The 18,442-nt window shown below is 39.6% G+C and overlaps 1 protein-coding gene across 3 annotated transcripts in view; it reads left to right on the forward strand.

Annotated features, from left to right (window-relative positions):
- The window catches only part of LRBA (LPS responsive beige-like anchor protein), a 367,500-nt gene that overhangs the window by 180,482 nt on the left and 168,576 nt on the right, over nt 1-18,442 (forward strand). For all 3 annotated transcript variants that reach the window (XM_081875163.1, XM_081875165.1, XM_081875164.1), the window contains exon 38: nt 9,939-10,063. In XM_081875163.1, coding sequence (XP_081731289.1) covers nt 9,939-10,063 — 125 coding nt within the window. The remainder of the gene's footprint in view (nt 1-9,938; nt 10,064-18,442) is intronic.

The following is an 18,442-nucleotide window of genomic DNA, read 5'->3' on the forward strand; positions in this document are numbered from 1 at the left end:
GACTTCTTCCTGTTCTAAAACAAACCTTTTGGCATTCTTCCCTTCACCCCCAAAATCAATAAGAATAAATGGACAGTTCTACCCGTGGAATGATGCAGGAAGTGGAGTCCCCAGGGATCTTTACTGTGCTTTATAATTTGTTCATGAGTTATCTAGAGTTAGGGATGAGCAGTCAGGTAACAAAGTTTGCTGATGATATCAATTTGTTCTGGGTGGTTAAAAGAACATGGGATTATGAGGTGCTTCTCTCCACACTGAGCAAATGGGCAGTAAAATGGGAAATGCAATTCAGTATAAGCAAGTGTAAAGTGATGCAAATTAGGGCAAAATAATCCTAAAATATGATGCGGGTGGCACTGTGGTCTAAACCACAGAGCCTAGGGCTTGCCAATCAGAAGGTCGGCGGTTCGAATCCCCGCGACAGGGTGAGCTCTCATTGCTTGGTCCCAGCTCCTGCCAACCTAGCAGTTTGAAAGCATGTCAAGTGCAAGTAGATAAATAGGTACCACTCTGGCAGGAAGGTAAATAGTGTTTCCATGCGCAGCTCTGGTTCACCAGAAGTAGCTTAGTCATGCTGGCCACGTGACCCAGAAGCTGTCTGCAGACAAACGCTGGCTCCCTCGGCCAGTAAAGCGAGATGAGCGCCGCAACCCCAGAGTCATCTGTGACTGGACTTAATAGTCAGGGGTCCCTTTACCTTTTAATCCTAAAATATATTATGCAGCTGGAATATGTTCAGAAAAGGACAACTAAAAAGAACAAGGGGGTGGAGCAAGTGCCCTTTGAGGAAAGATTACAACATTTGGGGCTTTTAATTTAGGAAAAACCTAGGGGAGTCATTCTGTGTTATGGAGAAAGTGGATATGTTTTTCTCTCTCTTTCATAATACTAGAATTCAGGGCAGTTCAAAGAAGGTAAACATGGGAACATTCCAGGCAGAAAAAAGAAGGTACTTCTTCAGGCAACACATGTAGTAATGACCATCAACTTGGATGGCTATAGAAGCGGACCAAGGCTATCAATAGTGTCTAGCCACTCTAGCTATGGTCTAGCCGCTGTGGGAGGCATTATGCCTCTGACTACCAGTTCCTGGGAATCCCAAGCATGGAAGTGCTCTTGTTCTCAGGCCCTGCTTATGAGATTCCAATAGGTGCCTTGTTGGTCACTGTGAGAACAGGATGCTGGACTAGATGGACCTTTCACCTGATCCAGCTGGGGGACTTTTCTTCATATCACAGCTGCATAGTTGATTCAGATTGAATAGTCTTGCACTACACGTGTATGGGTGCTGCACACAGAAGGCACTTAAAGTACAAGCAATGTACTGGTAAAATTTTTATAATTAGGCTGCTTAAATTTTCACCACAGAATCTTCCAGAACTAGTGTGTCAATTCTGTTGCGCCAAAAAGGGGATGCCTCTGTCTTCCTTGTTCATTATGATAGTAATTTTGATTACATGTGTTCTTGCCTACAAGATGCATGAAGTTTGAAGTTTGATGCTGAGTATTTATACCCATAGGGATGGAAGTTAAGTGAAGTTTAAAAGGTGAAAACTAAAGACATGAATAGCTGGGTTGTGAATCACCTTTTTCCAGGATTGATGGCAAATCATCCGAAGAGTTGGAAGCTGTAGGTAGCAATAAGAAGTGATCTGTCTTTTCTTCTTGCTAGGCATGTACTCTAGTAAATCTTTCTAGAGAACCAGTCAGGCCTTATTTATCTTTGTTTTCACGTCACTTGAAAAGATACTGCAGGTTCAATATTTTGCAAATAAGGTCTATACATAATGGCTTAAATAGAGTTAAGTTTGCTTAAATTCATTGAAATCAATGGGATTAAGCCTGCCTATCTGTTCATTGGATTGAGGCCAAATGTGCTTACCCTGGTACCTATTAATAAATACTGTGTTGACTACCTGAAAGGTTCTATGTAAATTAGTTTGACAGCATGGAAATTTATTTTTCTCATAATTATATGTTGGTTCTGCATTCAACTGCATAGTCTCTAAAGGCTTCAGTAAAAGAATTGTGCGAAGCTTACAAAATGTTTTACACCATGAAACACTCTATTTCCATTAAGATGGTCTAGAGATGGGTAGCCTCTACTTTATTTATGGCCACTGCTTGATAAATGGCTGAGGTTTTAGTTAGTATTCTCCATCTCTATCTGCATGAAAGCACAACACATTTCAGTTCACGAGATAGAAGAGAATGCTTTATCTCATGATGCCCTCTAATACCTCGATGTTATTTCATCTAGATTTATGTTCAAAGTAAAGCCTTATTGGAACTTGAGCACTTTTATCTTTCAATTTAAAATCAAGTGCATAATACATTGCTAACGGAGGGCAGGCAGACCATTTATTTCTCTTGTAGTTAAGATCCAGATAGAATTTTATTTTGTTTTCAGTTGCTGAAATCAGTGGGGGGGGAAAGGAAAGATGCTTAGACTTTAAAATTCCAAAATCCTTCATAGTATATTGCTTCAAACTTATAAAAGACAGCCTTGTGGTTTTTATTTTTTATTTTTTGCTGTTGAACTTACCAGATATAAAAAAAACCTTTAAATATAAGCATTCATCATTAAAATACACAATAAACGAATAATTTAATGAGGGGACTTGGGTTGAGAGATCAGAGGAATGCCTTTGTAAATAAGTGTGTCTTCAAAAGGTGTTACCATAACATAATTTTACAAGTGTAAATGACTATGAAATCCTCCTACCATGCACCTTGCAATAGTGCAGTTTGGAAGTACAGGAATCTGCTTTGGGCAAAACAAATTCAGTCAAAACCATGACTGTGGCAGTGCTCAAATATTTCTGTAATTTTAGCAGCTGTTTGTCTTGGAAATTAATTACAATTAAAGTGTGGTTCTCCATAGACAAGAATTTGTTCCACAAATAGTCATTTCTTCTAACATGATGACATTTTGTGATTGATTTTAGTAGTACCAGGCTGAATAGCAGCTTTGCCATCTAACTTCTGGAATTAACACTTTTGATAATTCATACAATTCATAATTCATATAGCATTTAGTATTCATTGCAAAAGGGGTTTTTTTTTGCTCTTACCAAAACCAAATCAGTTGCCTGCTTCTCTGGTCACCTTCTGTCAAGGTGCTCTTTGCTTATGTCCAAGCTGGATATTGGGGTGATACACACCATGCATTATGGGATACATAGTGCTGCTGATGTACAGTATTTGGATGAGTGGGTCATTTAAAGCACAACATGCATAGGAAGGAAAGGACTTCCTCTCTCCCTCACCATTTATTCTTGCTTGGGCTCAAAATAACACCCATTGGGAGAAAAATGTCTGGGGAAATAGAGGAGACACAAAGCAAAGAAGGGACAAGAGTAGAGAAGGTTCAAGGGCAAGAGGAAAAGGGACTTCAAGGACTATGCTAGCTTCTCCTTTTGCAGCTCTACCAGAGGAATCCTCTGTTTCATCCAAGTCCATAGCCCAGTAGCCCTAGACAGGCATCCTGCCCCTGGGTGAGGTCAGTCCCACCCACCAAGATGTGAGACATCAACTTTCCATCAGCTCTGGGCTTCATACCCAGCTAGGGTGCCAGGACACATGCAATAGGTTGGGATTTCCAGATATGGACAGCAGTAGGGAGGAAGCATGGAGCAGCCTACCTGTGTGTGGGATTGATTCACCTGGGAGCTTTCATTGACATACTGACTTTGCAGCTGATTTGGAGGATCCATCCACAACCTCCCTAATATATATATATATATTGGGGGGCGTGTAGGCAGAACCACCTTCACATAGGGTCCTCACCTAGTCTTTGTATGTGTGAGCAGAGGAGATGGCTGGAGCTTGGAGCAGCAAACACTCCCAAACTGCTCAATGACTGTTTAAAGAAGATAATCCTATCTACATCATTTTTGGCAGACTTTTTGTTTGGCTTGCAGCCACCTTAATGCCAGGAGTATGACAGCAAACACCCTGAAAGGGTGGAATATTTGGCTAAGGAACTGAGGGGTGAACCTAGTGTCCCAGACCAGGTTGAGCAGCTCCAAGTTTGACATGGGGTAGCTGTTTGGGGAGCCTTTGGAGGTGATCTTGGTGGAGACCAAGATCAAGAAGAAGGCCCTCCCCATGGCTAAGAAGGGTGAGATGAGGCATCCTAAGGGCTTGAGGAAGAGCATGTCTATGTGCACCATATTGAGGTGCCTTACAGAGTATAGGCTTACAAGGCACTGGAGAAGTCACCCCGAGTGAGCATCACCACCCACTCTCTTTGGCGTTCAGCTGTTTATGTGGCCCTTAGGGAAAGCTGCATATTCCTAGATATATGCAAGGCTCCAATGTGGGCATCAGTCTGCACTATAAAATCAGTGTTTCTGCCTAAGTGAATGCACACTTCGGCAGAAAGGTGCAGTTCCTGAGTTAAGACATCTCTCATTCTCAGGATTGTTTCCCTGAGTTGGCACTGCTCACCTACATCCTGAAGGTACATAATGTTATTTGGGATTCCCTGTCAGTTAAAAAACAGAAATTCTTGCAGTAAATTGGGATTCCGGAGGGCATTCCTCCCTGCCTTGGGTCCCAGGGACTTTGGGGTGGGATAGTTCCTTACAGCTTCTGCTGCTGCATATGTAGAAGAGGTCGTTTGAGCATCTTGTAGTTTCTGTTCCAATTCCTAACCCCACTTTGGCCATCCGTTCTTGGTCTCAGCTCCCAAACTGGGGGATGGTCCTTTCCCCCCCCAAATGAGGCTGTTCTAGCCAAAGTAGGTGTCCAGGGGGTGCTTTCTCACCCACCCCCAAATTGTCTCCTGTCTCTGGGTAGTGTTTTGACAGTGCCTTCCATCTCCAGAGGGGGCAGCATCGCAAAGGTGCTTCATGTTCTCTGCCACCCCTTGAGAACAGCAATTCACAGTGAGAATTCCCATTTTCTCCATTTGAGCTTTGAAGGGATTATGTTTTGCAGTCAATTGGCACAAACTTTTCTTCTTCTTCTTCTTCACTGACTGTGTTTCCCCAGCCACTCTGGGTGGCTTACAGTACATATAAAAATATTGTAAAAACATTGTAGAGTAGTACACATGTTCTACTACTCTAGCATCTCGTCATCCCCTTAGGCACTTCTGATACTTTCAGATATGCCTAAGGTAACATTTTGAGAACGTTTATTGGATGATAATCATAACTGAATCTATTACGAGAATAATTAATAGTCTCAACTTCTAGAGCTGTCAGTCAGACACTTTCTTCAGCAGCACAAAACTCACACTCATGACCAGGCATAAGCAAACATTTTACCTGCATGATGTATTTAACCTCCAGCCCAGGAAACACGAGATGTTTTTCTTTTGAACAGGCATCTTGTGAAATGAGCTCCAGACTAGTCTCCTGTTTTCATTACAGCATGTGGTTTATTAAGGCTACTGCACTGTACTTTCTGTCTGGTTTTCTGTTTTGCAAAATTGCGCTTCACACAGATAGAGTTTTACCTTTTACAACAGTTCTAGCTTAGGCATTGCAGCAGCAGTATGTTTTTGGATTGTACTGACTTCTGTGAAATACTAGCTTTGGTTTGGTCACTCCTCATAAAAGTCATACAATTTTAGGTTGTTCTCAGAAATTTTGCGTGATTCAAAGTAAACAGCAGCCTAATCTGTGCACTTCATGACTAGTCTGCATTTTTTTGTTGCCCATTCTTTTCTCCCTACACAACTGTAGCCATTGTCCCTTTCCTGTACTTTTATAAGTAAAACCAATTCCACAAGAAACTAATATTGCGATTCTCTACCACGTAGTCACTGATAGTTGCAGACTGTTTCTATATCCTTGTTCACCCACACTGTATAAGTGTTGTTGTTGTTGTTGTTGTTGTTGTTGTTGTAAAAGAAGTGTGTGTCTTCCTGTGAAAGAGAAGAATTATTGATAATTCCTAAATCTGAAACCTGAATCAGATATAAATCAGAAATAAACATATTGTAGTGCCCCATCTCTAGAACACTCTACCCAACAAGGCATCTGGTTCCAACTCCTGTGTCATTTTGGTGTAAGAAAAGGGCCTTTTTTAAAATTTCCAAGGCCTTCTAAATATTGCTTGACTTGGTTTTGACTCTGTTTCTGTTGTGTTTTTATACTGTTTTAATATATTTTAATTTGTTGCCGAAATGTTGGGGTGTGCTTGTTGTATTGCTCTGAATTATTTATGAGCACCGTGAGAGTGGTAAAATTGAGTATATTGGGCTATGAATACATAAATAAATATAAAATATTGGCTAAGCATAGAAGTGACGAACCAATTCGCTTGCTACCACCTCTTTTCTTTCCCCAGTTCCTCAATCTGCTATGGATAGTACCCAACCCCTTTCCATCTCTGGCAAGTGTCTGTCCACTACTTTCCTTCCAGATTAAAAATCCTTTCTCTTCCTAGAAGTGACTGACTCCCATTTACTTGCCAATGCAAGCTCTTGCATCTCATGCTGGTTTGTACTTTCTGTTTTATCGAGCAATGTGTTGGTCCTGAACATTTAGCTGCAAGCAAAGATAGAAGGCATAGATATGAGAGACAGGTAAAGGGGAGTTGTGCTGATGCTCTCTGTTGCACGACCATCATTTCATAGCAAGCACATGACACTGAGAAACTTTAGAAGAGGTTGGCAGTAATTCACAGTCCTTCACAATATCTTTTTCATTCTGAATATCTAATCTAACCTTTTTGTAAAACTTAATAGCTCTGTTAGAAAAACATATAACCACAGATCTAGCACAACAAAGGAAAGCACTCATATATTTTAGCTGTTTTTATTTTTATGCACAATCATCAGGTAAACACAAGAGGTTTAATTTTGTGTCATTTACCGTATTTTTCGCTCTATAGGACGCACTTCCCCTTCCAAAAATTAAGGGGAAATGTGTGTGCGTCCTATGGAGCGAATGCAGGCTCCTTGGCTTCAGCGATAGCAACGCAAAGCCTCCGAAGTGCAGAGGAAGTGCTCCCTCCGCGCTCCGGAGGCTTCGCGTTGCTTTTGCTGAAGCCTGGCGAGCGACAGGGGTTGGTGCGCACCGACCCCTCCCACTCTCCAGGCTTCAGGGATAGCCGCCTGAAGCCTTCGGAGTGCAGCACGAGTTCCCGCTGCGCTCCAGCGGCTTCAGGTTCCTTTCACTGAAGATGGGAGAGCAAGACTCTCCTGGCTTCAGCAGAGAAGGAGAGCTGCACAGTGCTTCTTCAGCCAAGCAGGAGGAGAAATGGAAGGGGCTCCATTTCTCCTGCCGCTTCACTGAAGGGACGCTGAGCAGAGAGGGGGAGAATTTTATTTCTTGTTCTCCTCCTCTAAAACAAGGTGCATCCTATGGTTGGGTGCGTTCTATAGAGCGAAAAATACAGTAATTGTCCAAATAGAATTGAGGTTGTGTGCTTCCAGTGGTGGCAAATGCAGTAAAAGGGTATGGCTGTTTCATGAAATACTGTCCAACTTCTGTTGAAACTGATTTGCTTATTTTCATAAGAACACTTGACCTGCTACTGAATTCATGATATTCCCTTTCATGGTTCAACATTTAATAAATCTTATCCAGTGAAAGTGTTTATTTTTAATGTTATACTATTCTAGAAATGATTCTCTGTGTCCAGGGACAGTTTTTCTTCCTAATGCAGATGTCCTAAAACACATCCTGTACTTCAGTGTCATTATACATTAACTAATTAAGGCAAACGTGAGCTATCATCTAATGAGGCAGGATGGGGCACTAAAGATGGTGAATTTTCCAAAATTGTTCATGTCTTGCTGCATAGTTGCATCTACTTTTACTTACTTTTGACATAGCTGCTTCACATGTTGCAATTACAGCCAGAAAAAACAGCATTGTTTAATTTAATCAAAAGTGCAGAAAGATGAATGGATGGCATGAATAATTTACAATCTTTGCATAATACTGCAGTGCAGAGAACTGGAAGGATTGATGGCCAAAGCAGTTAACAAATTTTAGAAGCCTCCATTAGCTTTTCATTGTCATATGTTTGTGGCACTGGATACAATAAGGTTTGCAAGAGATCTCAGTCTAAGGGACTAATTACTTGTGCCGATTGCCATACTGATGAATAGACTCTCATTGTATCATTCCCCTGAAAATGAGGAGCAGTTTGTGATTCACGACTCTATCCTACTTGATATTTGATAGTAATTTTAACAGATAAATGAAGGAAGGCAGAATGATGAAGTGGCTATCCATGCTCTATGACTATCAAATGCATACACATAGCCAGCTGCGTTCTGCCTTTTTTTGTAATCGCTAATGGAGAATTTTAAGTTATTAATCACGCTTTGAGCAAATGTAGCTTTTTCTTATGCATATAACTGTGCTTTTATAAATTCTGCAGGAAATAAGCTCCTCAATTCTGTGTATGTTTAAAAATAGTAAAAATGCAATGCAGAGCATTCAGTTAAGATGGATTCAAATGACACCTGAACTGAATTTATTAATGAAAATTCACATTTTGCATGTATTATTTTTTGTACAATGCGTTATTATCAAATGTGAACTTTAAAAAGAATTAATGGCTCTAACTGTGTAGTAGGCTTGTAGTTCTTCTTTTAGATAGCTAGATTCACTCTAACAAAAAATATTTTCTCTTTCTGGAGTCTAAATAATTAAAGAAGGGAATACAGATATTGTGTGTCCAATCATCTGTAATCTATAAATTAATCAGACCTATTAATTTGTCAGAGTTGTCAGATATACAATGATTATTAGCTCATGAAAAGAAATGAGATTATAGTTTGTAGTGTTGGTTTGCCATTCTTGGAGGAGCCATTCTTGAAGGAGCCATTCTTTTATAAATAAAATTCTAATTTTGTAATTGGAGCATGCAGATGTTGGCTGTAGATCTCTAGTGTTATTCCTGTAGGCTTTATTACTTTACATATAATACAATGTATTTGCATATATAGGTATGAACATGCACCTGAATTTGCTGTTTTTGCAGTTTTTAATGGTTAATATACAGTTTTACAGCACACTCGCTCATGATCACATAACAAGATAGGAACTGGCATTTATATATAGCCATATTAAAACGATCTATGCATATTTGAATAATACAGTGTGGAAAATAACAAGTGTGAGAGAACCTTTTTCTAAATGTAAATTTAAAAAAGTATACCTTCGATATTGTGCACCGTAACATGTAGTTCTTAATTAAATGGAAACATGCAGCTACATAAAACAGAAATCCAATCAGATTTGTTTGAAAATAGATTGCTGTTTTACTCTCCTGGAATGGTTTATTTAAAAACAGGAAATGGAAACGAAATGTATTTTCTTGTGTTGTTCTAAGCCTCAGGGGCTAAAAGTAATGAATATTTTAAGAGATTATTTTAATTAAATTCCTGCACATCTAAACAGAGTAATATTTTATTATCACATGCATAATCATGTAACAGAAGTATTCATTAAAGTTAACACTTTCTTGACCAAGAATTTGTGGTATGATTTACTGACTTTGTGCAAAAAGGCACAAATTAGGAAGAAAAATGAAGGGGGACAGACTTTGATTAATATAGGTAATGCTATACCATATTTATAATAGCCTGTTCCCTATTCTGGTTTATAAATGCAGTCACTGAGAAAGGTGCCCTGCTGAGGCTGAAATGAGGCTGAAATCGGAGCACATGCCACTAGAGTGTGGGGAAACTGATCACACTGTCAGCAATTCATTTCAAAATGATGTATTTAGTGCTCATTTCACCTTCCAAGGGGGGGGGGAGGGAAAGGAGTTCCTCAGACTGGAAGGTGATATTGTTATTTTCAAGGACATACCTAAGTTTTAAGATCGCAGAAAAGGGCTTAGGGTGCTTTTTTGAAAAAGAAAAAGAAAAAGAGCAAACAAGGAAAGCTTTATGCAGAAATTCAGTGCTACCATGCTGTTTGATAATTGCTAACATATGTGGTTCCTCTGTTTCATTGTAGTCGTCCTCGTGAGTTCTGGCGCCTTGACTACTGGGAAGATGACTTGCGGCGCCGGCGACGATTTGTGCGTAACCCCCTTGGATCGACACATCCTGAAGCGACGTTAAAAACAGCCATAGACCATGGTCAGTGTAAAATCTGCTTCTTGACAATAGCAGCAGGTACAGTGCATGGCAATGGAGCTTCAAGCTCCAGTCATCTGAGAGGAGGTGAAACACTCTCACATTCAGAGGTCCCTTAAGTTTCTTTCCCTGACCTGTGCATTTCAAGACCTAATTATATCTTAATGGCATCTCCCTGTACGAATCCTTTGCATAGCAGGCTGAACTTAGCAGTGATTTGAGACAAAGGTAGAAGAAGATTCCTTTATTCCCTTCGTATGGTTTTGTGACAAATTACCTTACATGAACTGTAGCAGTATGAGCAAGGCACATTTTCCCTTTGAAAAAAAACCCCACTGATTATTTTAATTAATGTCAGCAGAATATGAAGACTGTGTACAGAGCTTACTATATTTTCAGGAACCCTGTTTAATTCTCCTACATGTTAGCTCATTTTGTCTTAATTGAAGTAATGCAAACCAGAGAACATGTATTCTCCAAATCAGAAATACATTAGAAGAATATATACTATGTTTAAAGGTAGTTATTTATCTGTAATTACTGTATTTTAAAACTCAGTATTACCATGTATTACATGCTTTCCTATAAAAATGAGCCAAATCAAACAAATTATACTGAAAATTAGTTTAAAACTGAGATTTAATATTATTACAAATACTTTGGAAGTGAATATTGGCGCAGGGGGCAAGTTACCAAACTCTCATTGAATAGTTCTTTCCCATTTTCCAATTTAACTCACATTTTCTATTTTTTTTTTAATGGTAATTTCTATTTGAAATTATGTTAGTGTTGTATGGGTGTCTAGGAAGGCAACATAATTTGGAAAGTTTGTTCTGGGCCAAGCATCTTAACCTCTTGCACTAATGTCTTCAAATATGTCAGCAACTATAATGCCAAATATGACTTAAGTCCTTTGAAATAAATGACCAAACAGGGAAGAGTCAATAATGTGATCTAATCACAATGGTCTTAGATCCTCTCATCTTCTGCTAAAGAAGAAAGGGAGAAATGAGATGTTGAATTAATTAGGCTTCTTCTGCTTTGAAACTGCTTGTATATTTTGTTCTACTGTACACTAAAGGCTTCAAGAGTGCAAATTGTCTTTGTTTCTATATACTTAGCTTTAGTAAAGCTTGATACTTTAGTAAAGCTGATACGCCTTCTCATATTTGCAATAATTAACTGCCAACATTTAATTTCAACTTTTCTAATGTGGCTCAGTTGCACACTTTATGAAATACTTTAACCATTCATATTAAAGAACAATTAATATTTTAGTCATTTTTTAATATTCATTTGTCTCCTTATTGTTAAAAGCAATGCAGTGTGCAATATTACAGTAGTAATAATCCAACTGGATAATAGTTCTGAAGAATGCAGAAATTGTTTTTCAGACAGTCTTAAAAACTAAAATTTCACTACTGTTTGTCATAGTCACATGTGACAAACATTCTTACGTTGCATACATTGGGAATGTGCTAAGTTCTGTAGAATGGTACAGGTGACAAAAATAATGTACTGTACAATCTGTCATTTCTCACTGTAGTTATTGTACAAAATGGCCAACCATATGCACCAGTTATAATACAGTCCAATAAGTGAATTGCTTCAAAGGGAGTTGAGTGAGTAGAATAAGTACCAGCCCTGTGATAGGTCTTCTGATCTCAGTTGCCATCATCAAGATTAAACATAGTTTTTTGAATCAGAGAAAGTAAAGAACACTATTAAGGCAACTATTTATTTCTTTGGACCTGTCTAATTCTTGGGGCTCAGTGTAAGTAACAGCAAGCAAATATTTTAAAAAATAAAATAAAATAAAACGAAGCAGCTGAGATCTAACAAACTGCTTAAAGTGAGTTCAAGTCTTGTGTGCACTTAGTAAAGTAAAGGTAAAGGGACCCCTGACCATTAGGTCCAGTTGCGGCCGACTCTGGGGTTGCGGCGCTCATCTCGCTTTATTGGCCGAGGGAACTGGCATACAGCTTCCGAGTCATGTGGCCAGCATGACTAAGCCGCTTCTGGCGAACCAGAGCAGCGCACAGAAATGCCGTTTACCTTCCCGCTGGAGCAGTTCCTATTTATCTACTTGCACTTTGACGTGCTTTCGAACTGCTAGGTTGACAGGAGCAGGGACCGAGCAACGGGAGCTCACCCTGTTGCGGGGATTCGAACCGCTGACCTTCTGATTGGCAAGCCCTAGGCTCTGTGGTTTAACCCACAGCGCCACCCATTTCCTTGTGTGCACTTAGTAGGAAACCCTAATTTCTTTTATAACAGTAGATGTCAATTCTTTTGAGATTCAAATGAACCATAAACACAAGGAACTGTAGATGGTGGCTTGAAAGTCTAAATAATAAGGTTGCCCCATAGTTAAAGAAAGCTTAGTTGTTTCATTATGAGTTTTAGTTGATTATATTGATTGGTTTATTGATTACATTTGCCTGTGAGTAAAACACTGGGTGGGTTCTAATGTGGCTTGTGCACTGGGACTTCTCCTTCCCCTGCTCCCAAATCTGTTCTGTAGGGTTGGGGGGGGGGCTGTGGAGCAAATTTAGAGGGGCATGTGGGTTCTGGAGGGGAGAGGAGAGAAACTAGAAATTCCATTGTACTAGTGGATTTGTGTTGTACAACTGGGCAGTCATTAGTTAGTTGCCAATTAGTTACTGAAGCGTGAAGGATACTTTGTTTTGATGATACATGAGTATCCCCTAGCTAGCATTGGAACATGTCTTCTTTAATATAGTTGCTGATCTGCAGTATTTATAAGAATTTGCATTAAAAATAATCGGTTTTTAATTTAAAAAAATTCTTTCTGATTCTTAGAGTTGCATGAAAGTTTTAAAAACTGTGAATTAACCAATCAAACATTGTGACTTTACTAAATAGAGATTCCCAGTGCACACAGAATTTTAACCCAGGCACCATAAACTTGTCCAGAATGAAAACATGTCAGAGCAGGTTCACAAAATTCTTTTTTCATACAGTCCCTCCATCTACGTGGAGAAAAGTATCATGTGAACTAGCTGTATGTGGATATGTGTTAGAGATATTTCTGTGATTGTGGAGCAGGGTTCTCCATTGTAGCAAGACATACTTGAATATAGTTTGTGTAGCCAAAAAAAAGTGGAAGGAATTGACCATTTGAAATGGAAGTTATGCACCTTGCAAAATGCATTCAGGCTAGTGTCTCAGCAGACGTCTATAGCAGGCATGCCCAAACTTTTTTCAAGAGGGCCAGATTTGATGATCTGAACAACATGCGTTGTTGACCAAAGTTGTTGAGGATTTTTCTTAGGATTTTACCCCCAAGTTGAAGAGCTTTTTAGCTTTTTTAGGATTTTACCCCAGGACATATACTGCCACTGAATTTAATTGACCGGCGGGCCAGATTAGGCCCCCGAAAGGGACTTTGGATATGCCTGGCCTTTAGGAAGGGAGTTAGGGAGTTTCATGAAACTGAAACAGTTAACTGAGGATGCTTTTCTACACTGCCTCTGATGTTGGAACTTAGTGCATGGAGGACCTTTACAAGAGGGACCACAGTGGAGTATATGGTAATGTAGAATTGCTATTAAAATGGCACTTTGATAATAAATGAGTATGACATCTTATAGAGATATGATCTGAACTACAATTCTGGTGACCTTCCTTTTGAATCTATGTTCCTGCATTTAGGATGTCACCAACATTCCTGGTGGACTTCTGTTCTTCTGTCCTGTGGTTTCTTTTTAATAATTAATTACAGAGCATTCTATTTCAATTATATACACTCCATTCCAAAATCCATTTATCTCAAAGCAACTGGATTCATACCCATTTTGTTCAAGGGGGAACAGCTTTGGTTTAATTCCAAGTATTTAAGCGGAAGTGGGATGTGGATCAGGCTGATAGTCTTTCCAGTGGGGAATGTTTTCTTTTGTTACACTGTCGAATGATTCCTTTTACTTACAAATTCTGCTTACTTTAGTTTACCTTGTAAACTGCTTTACTTATAAATCCAGAATAAAAATAAACAAGTCTATTATTAATATCTCACAATTAGCATAGTTCATACTAAAACTGGTGTTCTGCATTGTGGCAGAATTCACACTATACAGATTAAATATTGAAACAAAATAAGATGTAATTGTAATCCTGTTTCCATTTAAATAGTGGGTTTTACAATGGATTTCAAATGGGAAAAGGGCTGTTCCCATAGCTCCTACCCAAGAGGATGCAGTCTGTTAAAGTTTACAATTGGAAGAAGTGGAAAGATTCAAAAACAATCAGAAACCAAGACATAGTAATGCCTAGAGAGCAAAAATCAGCTCTGTTGCAGCCTCATTTATGTATTTCAGTAGCCATCTCTTCAAGGGATTGATTTGATTTGAAGGAGAGCCTCTGGTGCAGAGGTGGCAGAGTAAATACCTGAAGACTAATGTTCTCTGTTCAGACAATCAATATCAACCCCATGACTATACTCCAGGCTACCTTCTAGTTTAAAACATTTTTAAAAAAAATTCTGACAATTTAATTGCCCTTCCCAAGCACACATTAAATTGCTTGGGAAAAAGGACTGTAGGATATTTTTCAAAGGCCAGGTTGCCAGGATGGGGGAGGACATCCAAAATGGTTATTTGTAAATGTCGATCTGGAAAAGCAACTGCTCAAACTTTATTTTTGCATTTTGTAACTCAGTGAAACTAGTCTTTAGAAGAATCTGTTGTAAACTTGGTGTGCCTTGTAGAAATCAGCACCATTCACTGAAAAAAAAGAGAGAGAATTGTCTATAACATTCCACAACCTTAACCCTTTTGAAAACTCTTAACAGATTAGTTCTTGATAAAAAGGTACACAGTTCAGGTGGAAGAATAGGATTTTCTGTAATATTCAAAAACACCAGTGAAATTGCAAGATTTGTTAAAATTGAGCAACTTGGTGAAACTTGACAACAAAACTGCAGTAAATTGTATTCCATTCCCTTCCCTTTAACATTAGGGTTCCTGTTGGTTTTCAGGGTGATATAAGTCTTGTTGCATGAAATATAAAAATAGCCTTGTGACTATCTCATTTCCCTTCTGATACATGTGTTCATGTGTGTATTGAGACAAAAGCTAATGGTTAGTGTTATACAGGAGCTGAACTGGAGCCGTGTTCCTCATGGGTTCTAAACAGTTTCATCTTGTTCCATACATACTTACCTCAGGGGTGGGGAACCATATCAGATCGGCAGACCAATTAATATTTCCTCCATCCATCTCAGGTCGAGTTTAACAAGTAGGTGGAGCTGACCTGATATAACAATCACCTGATATAACAGTGACATAGGTAGATTCATAAACAGAAGAACTCAAGACTACAATACTTTATTGTAGGCCCCAAGTGTATTTACTAATAACAAGCTCAACTCAATTCTCTGAATGCTGCAACTTATGTAGCCAAAATGGACCCACCGGTGCTCAAGAAGGAGGCATCAGCAGGCTCAAAAGATGTGCAGAAAGACAAAAAGTGTTTTGGAGCTGGGGAAACCCCAATGACAGCTCAATAAGGATTGAGCAGTGGACACAGAATTGTCAGGAGTGGGTGAGACAGGAGCAGGTCAGCAATAACTCACCCAGCTTCAATGAAGTTAACTCTTTATTCAAAGAAACAAAACAGCTCAGGCCTAGTGAGTACAGCAGTTCTTCCCAGTAGATATTTCTTCACTGAGGCAGTTGCAAGGACTGAAGATCCATGCCTTCCCACGGCTCCCTAAGTCTCCTCCTTCCCCAGGTCCTTCCCATGCAATCTGAGACTCTGACACCTTTGTTTGCTTTTGCTTCACCCTCTTCATGCCTCTTCTGGTTCTGGGAGACCAGCAGGGAGTGGAACTGGTTGCAGGAGGGGGAGACTTCCTGGCTTCTTCAGCAGCCTGCCTCATCTCTGCCTCTTGGGTCCCATCCTCTCCAACCTCTGCTTTTACCACAGCCTCTTCCACTAAACTCCGTTACCTCATTTGCTTCTGACACCCTCCTCCTCCTCCCAGTTTGCTCCCTCTTCTCCCTCTGACTACTCATCATCATCCCACCTCCAATGCCCTGGCTCTGAGCCCTCCTTCCTTAAGGGTTCTCCAGCTGGTGCCTCCCACCAGTCCTCTGCATCCAGCCAGTCCATGACAAGAATCCTGATTATATTGGGGGAGAAACTCAGAAAACCCTGTGAGCCTTTGAAGCAGAACTCCAACCCTTTTACATTATCTAAAGCATTTCCATTCCATTTCCCCTTCTACCTACTTTTCAGGGTTTTCCTCACCCTTTTCAACACTCAGTCTTTGGGCATGAATATGTTAAGTCCTCATTTGGGAGGATTGTTCCCTTTATTATTATTATTTTTTTAAAAAAATATTTACTTCTGCAAACTTCAGGGTTACTCTGCATCTGCTGATACCATCATCTTTTGCTTGGGCGACATTTTGGCTCTATAAAAATGCTTGTTCAAAGACTTGAACTTGGTATTAGACATGTGGGGCCCCTACAATAAACTGTTTCAACATATTCCAACATGTTTCCTGTGCTTGCGAGTTCTGATAAAAATAAGAGTTGGCTCACAGATGAAAACATTTAAAAATGTTTTAAAATGCAACTCCTTTGCAAGTAAGCTGACGGATTGTGTCCCTTTGTTATGCGATAAGTGCTTCATTGGGTCTGGAAGCAGGAATGAGCAGACTATTTCAGTAGCCTCACTTCTGATTTTATATGAGCAACTCTTTCTTCCATCCCTAGGGGACATTTCAAAACAGCTTTGATTCCCCTGCAAACAATGGCTTTTTCTACATATCAATCTAGGTGTCTCTGATCTTCAAATCCAGCCATTATATTCTATTCTCCCCTTCCACCTGTTTGTCACTGTTTTTTCACTTGGCCATGCCACATTGTTATGGGGCAAGGTTGTTTGTTCTCCCCCCCGTATATATTTTCCCCTACCTTTTTTGTTTGTGTATTTTGCAAATGTCAGGATTATAACACTGTCTGCTGGCACCTCATGTGTGTTGTACTTTGGGCTAAATAAACATGAGTGCCGGAAGACTTAAATTGGTATTGGTATATAAATGATGAAGACTGATGGAGAAAGAAAATAGAGATTGATAAGGAATAATCAGAACAGAAAATGAGTTGCAGAAAAGATGAACCTGTTGGCGGGTGAGGAAGGATTTTGCTGATGTAGTAGTTTTTGCGGAAGGTTTGAAGGAACAGCAGGAAGAAGCTTAATGAAAATAAGCGCGTCTTATTTATTTATTTTTCAGTATTTATACTTTTCAGTATTTATATAATTTTCAAATGCTTTAGAAAACTATTTAAACAAAACATATAATACAATAACTAAGACCAATTCTTTTGTAAAAAAAATCAAGAGGAAAAATTGAATTTACAGGCAACTCCTGATTTGTACAGGGGTTCTGTTCCAGGACATTGCATGCTTTCATGAAATAATGTGCAATAGAAACACCCCATTCTACCTCTGCCCTGCCCCACCCTTTAATGACGTCTTTTATTATGTTACTGTTATTCTGATATTTTTTGGTTCGGCACTGTGCGTGTGTGTGAAATCGCACACGTATCGGTTCGCACCTAAAATGGAGGTTGCCTGTATTTCAAGTCAGCGATAAAAAGGAATATCATCCTAGCAGTGCTTGCTGTAAACTCTAATCAGCTGGTTGGGTCTTATAGCAAGCCCATTTGGGGCAGGTATCAGCTACTCTGCAGAGGTGCTTTTTGAGAAGTCTGTAGCCAGGGCTCGCTGCCACTGCTGATCAGATGATGGGCACCAATAGCAAGCCTTGCTTGCCAAGAATGCACCTGCGTGTCCACCAGCCCCACACCAGATGTCATCTATGGCATCAGGTGTCGGGCAGGTGGATGTGGTTTGAGGAAGATTGCATTGTAGGCCAAATCATATCCTATACTGCACCTAATGTGGCCTTCAAGTTGCTCGCTCCCTGGTATAAAGTAAAAGGGGGGGAAACCCCTCTCTTATAATTACAAATGTTTTGTTAACTGTGAGAAATTTAAGCTTTCATCACAGCCTGGTTCTGGAACAAGCTTTGTTCAGCACCTCAGTATACAGGACTCCATCCTGTCATTTCAACTCTACTTCCCATACAAGCACCAGATGTCAGTCATGTGCTCATCTGTCACTACTTTTCTATCTTAAATGCCAGAATTAATTTCCACAATTATGTCAGCAGGTGAAAGCACTGTCATTCAGAAGGTGTTTTGACCTATAAATTACTCAGTTCTTACTCGACTGTCTTGGGCTAAGTTCTGAAGAATTCTACCTTGGAAATACATTGGTACAATTGCTTCAGGTCTATTGTTTCCTCAGATATCTATCAACTATTGCATATGACAATCTACTATATGATAC

Source organism: Podarcis erhardii (genome assembly GCF_964252035.2).
Source record: "Podarcis erhardii genome assembly, chromosome: 9".
In the NCBI taxonomy this organism is placed as follows: Eukaryota; Metazoa; Chordata; class Lepidosauria; order Squamata; family Lacertidae; genus Podarcis; species Podarcis erhardii.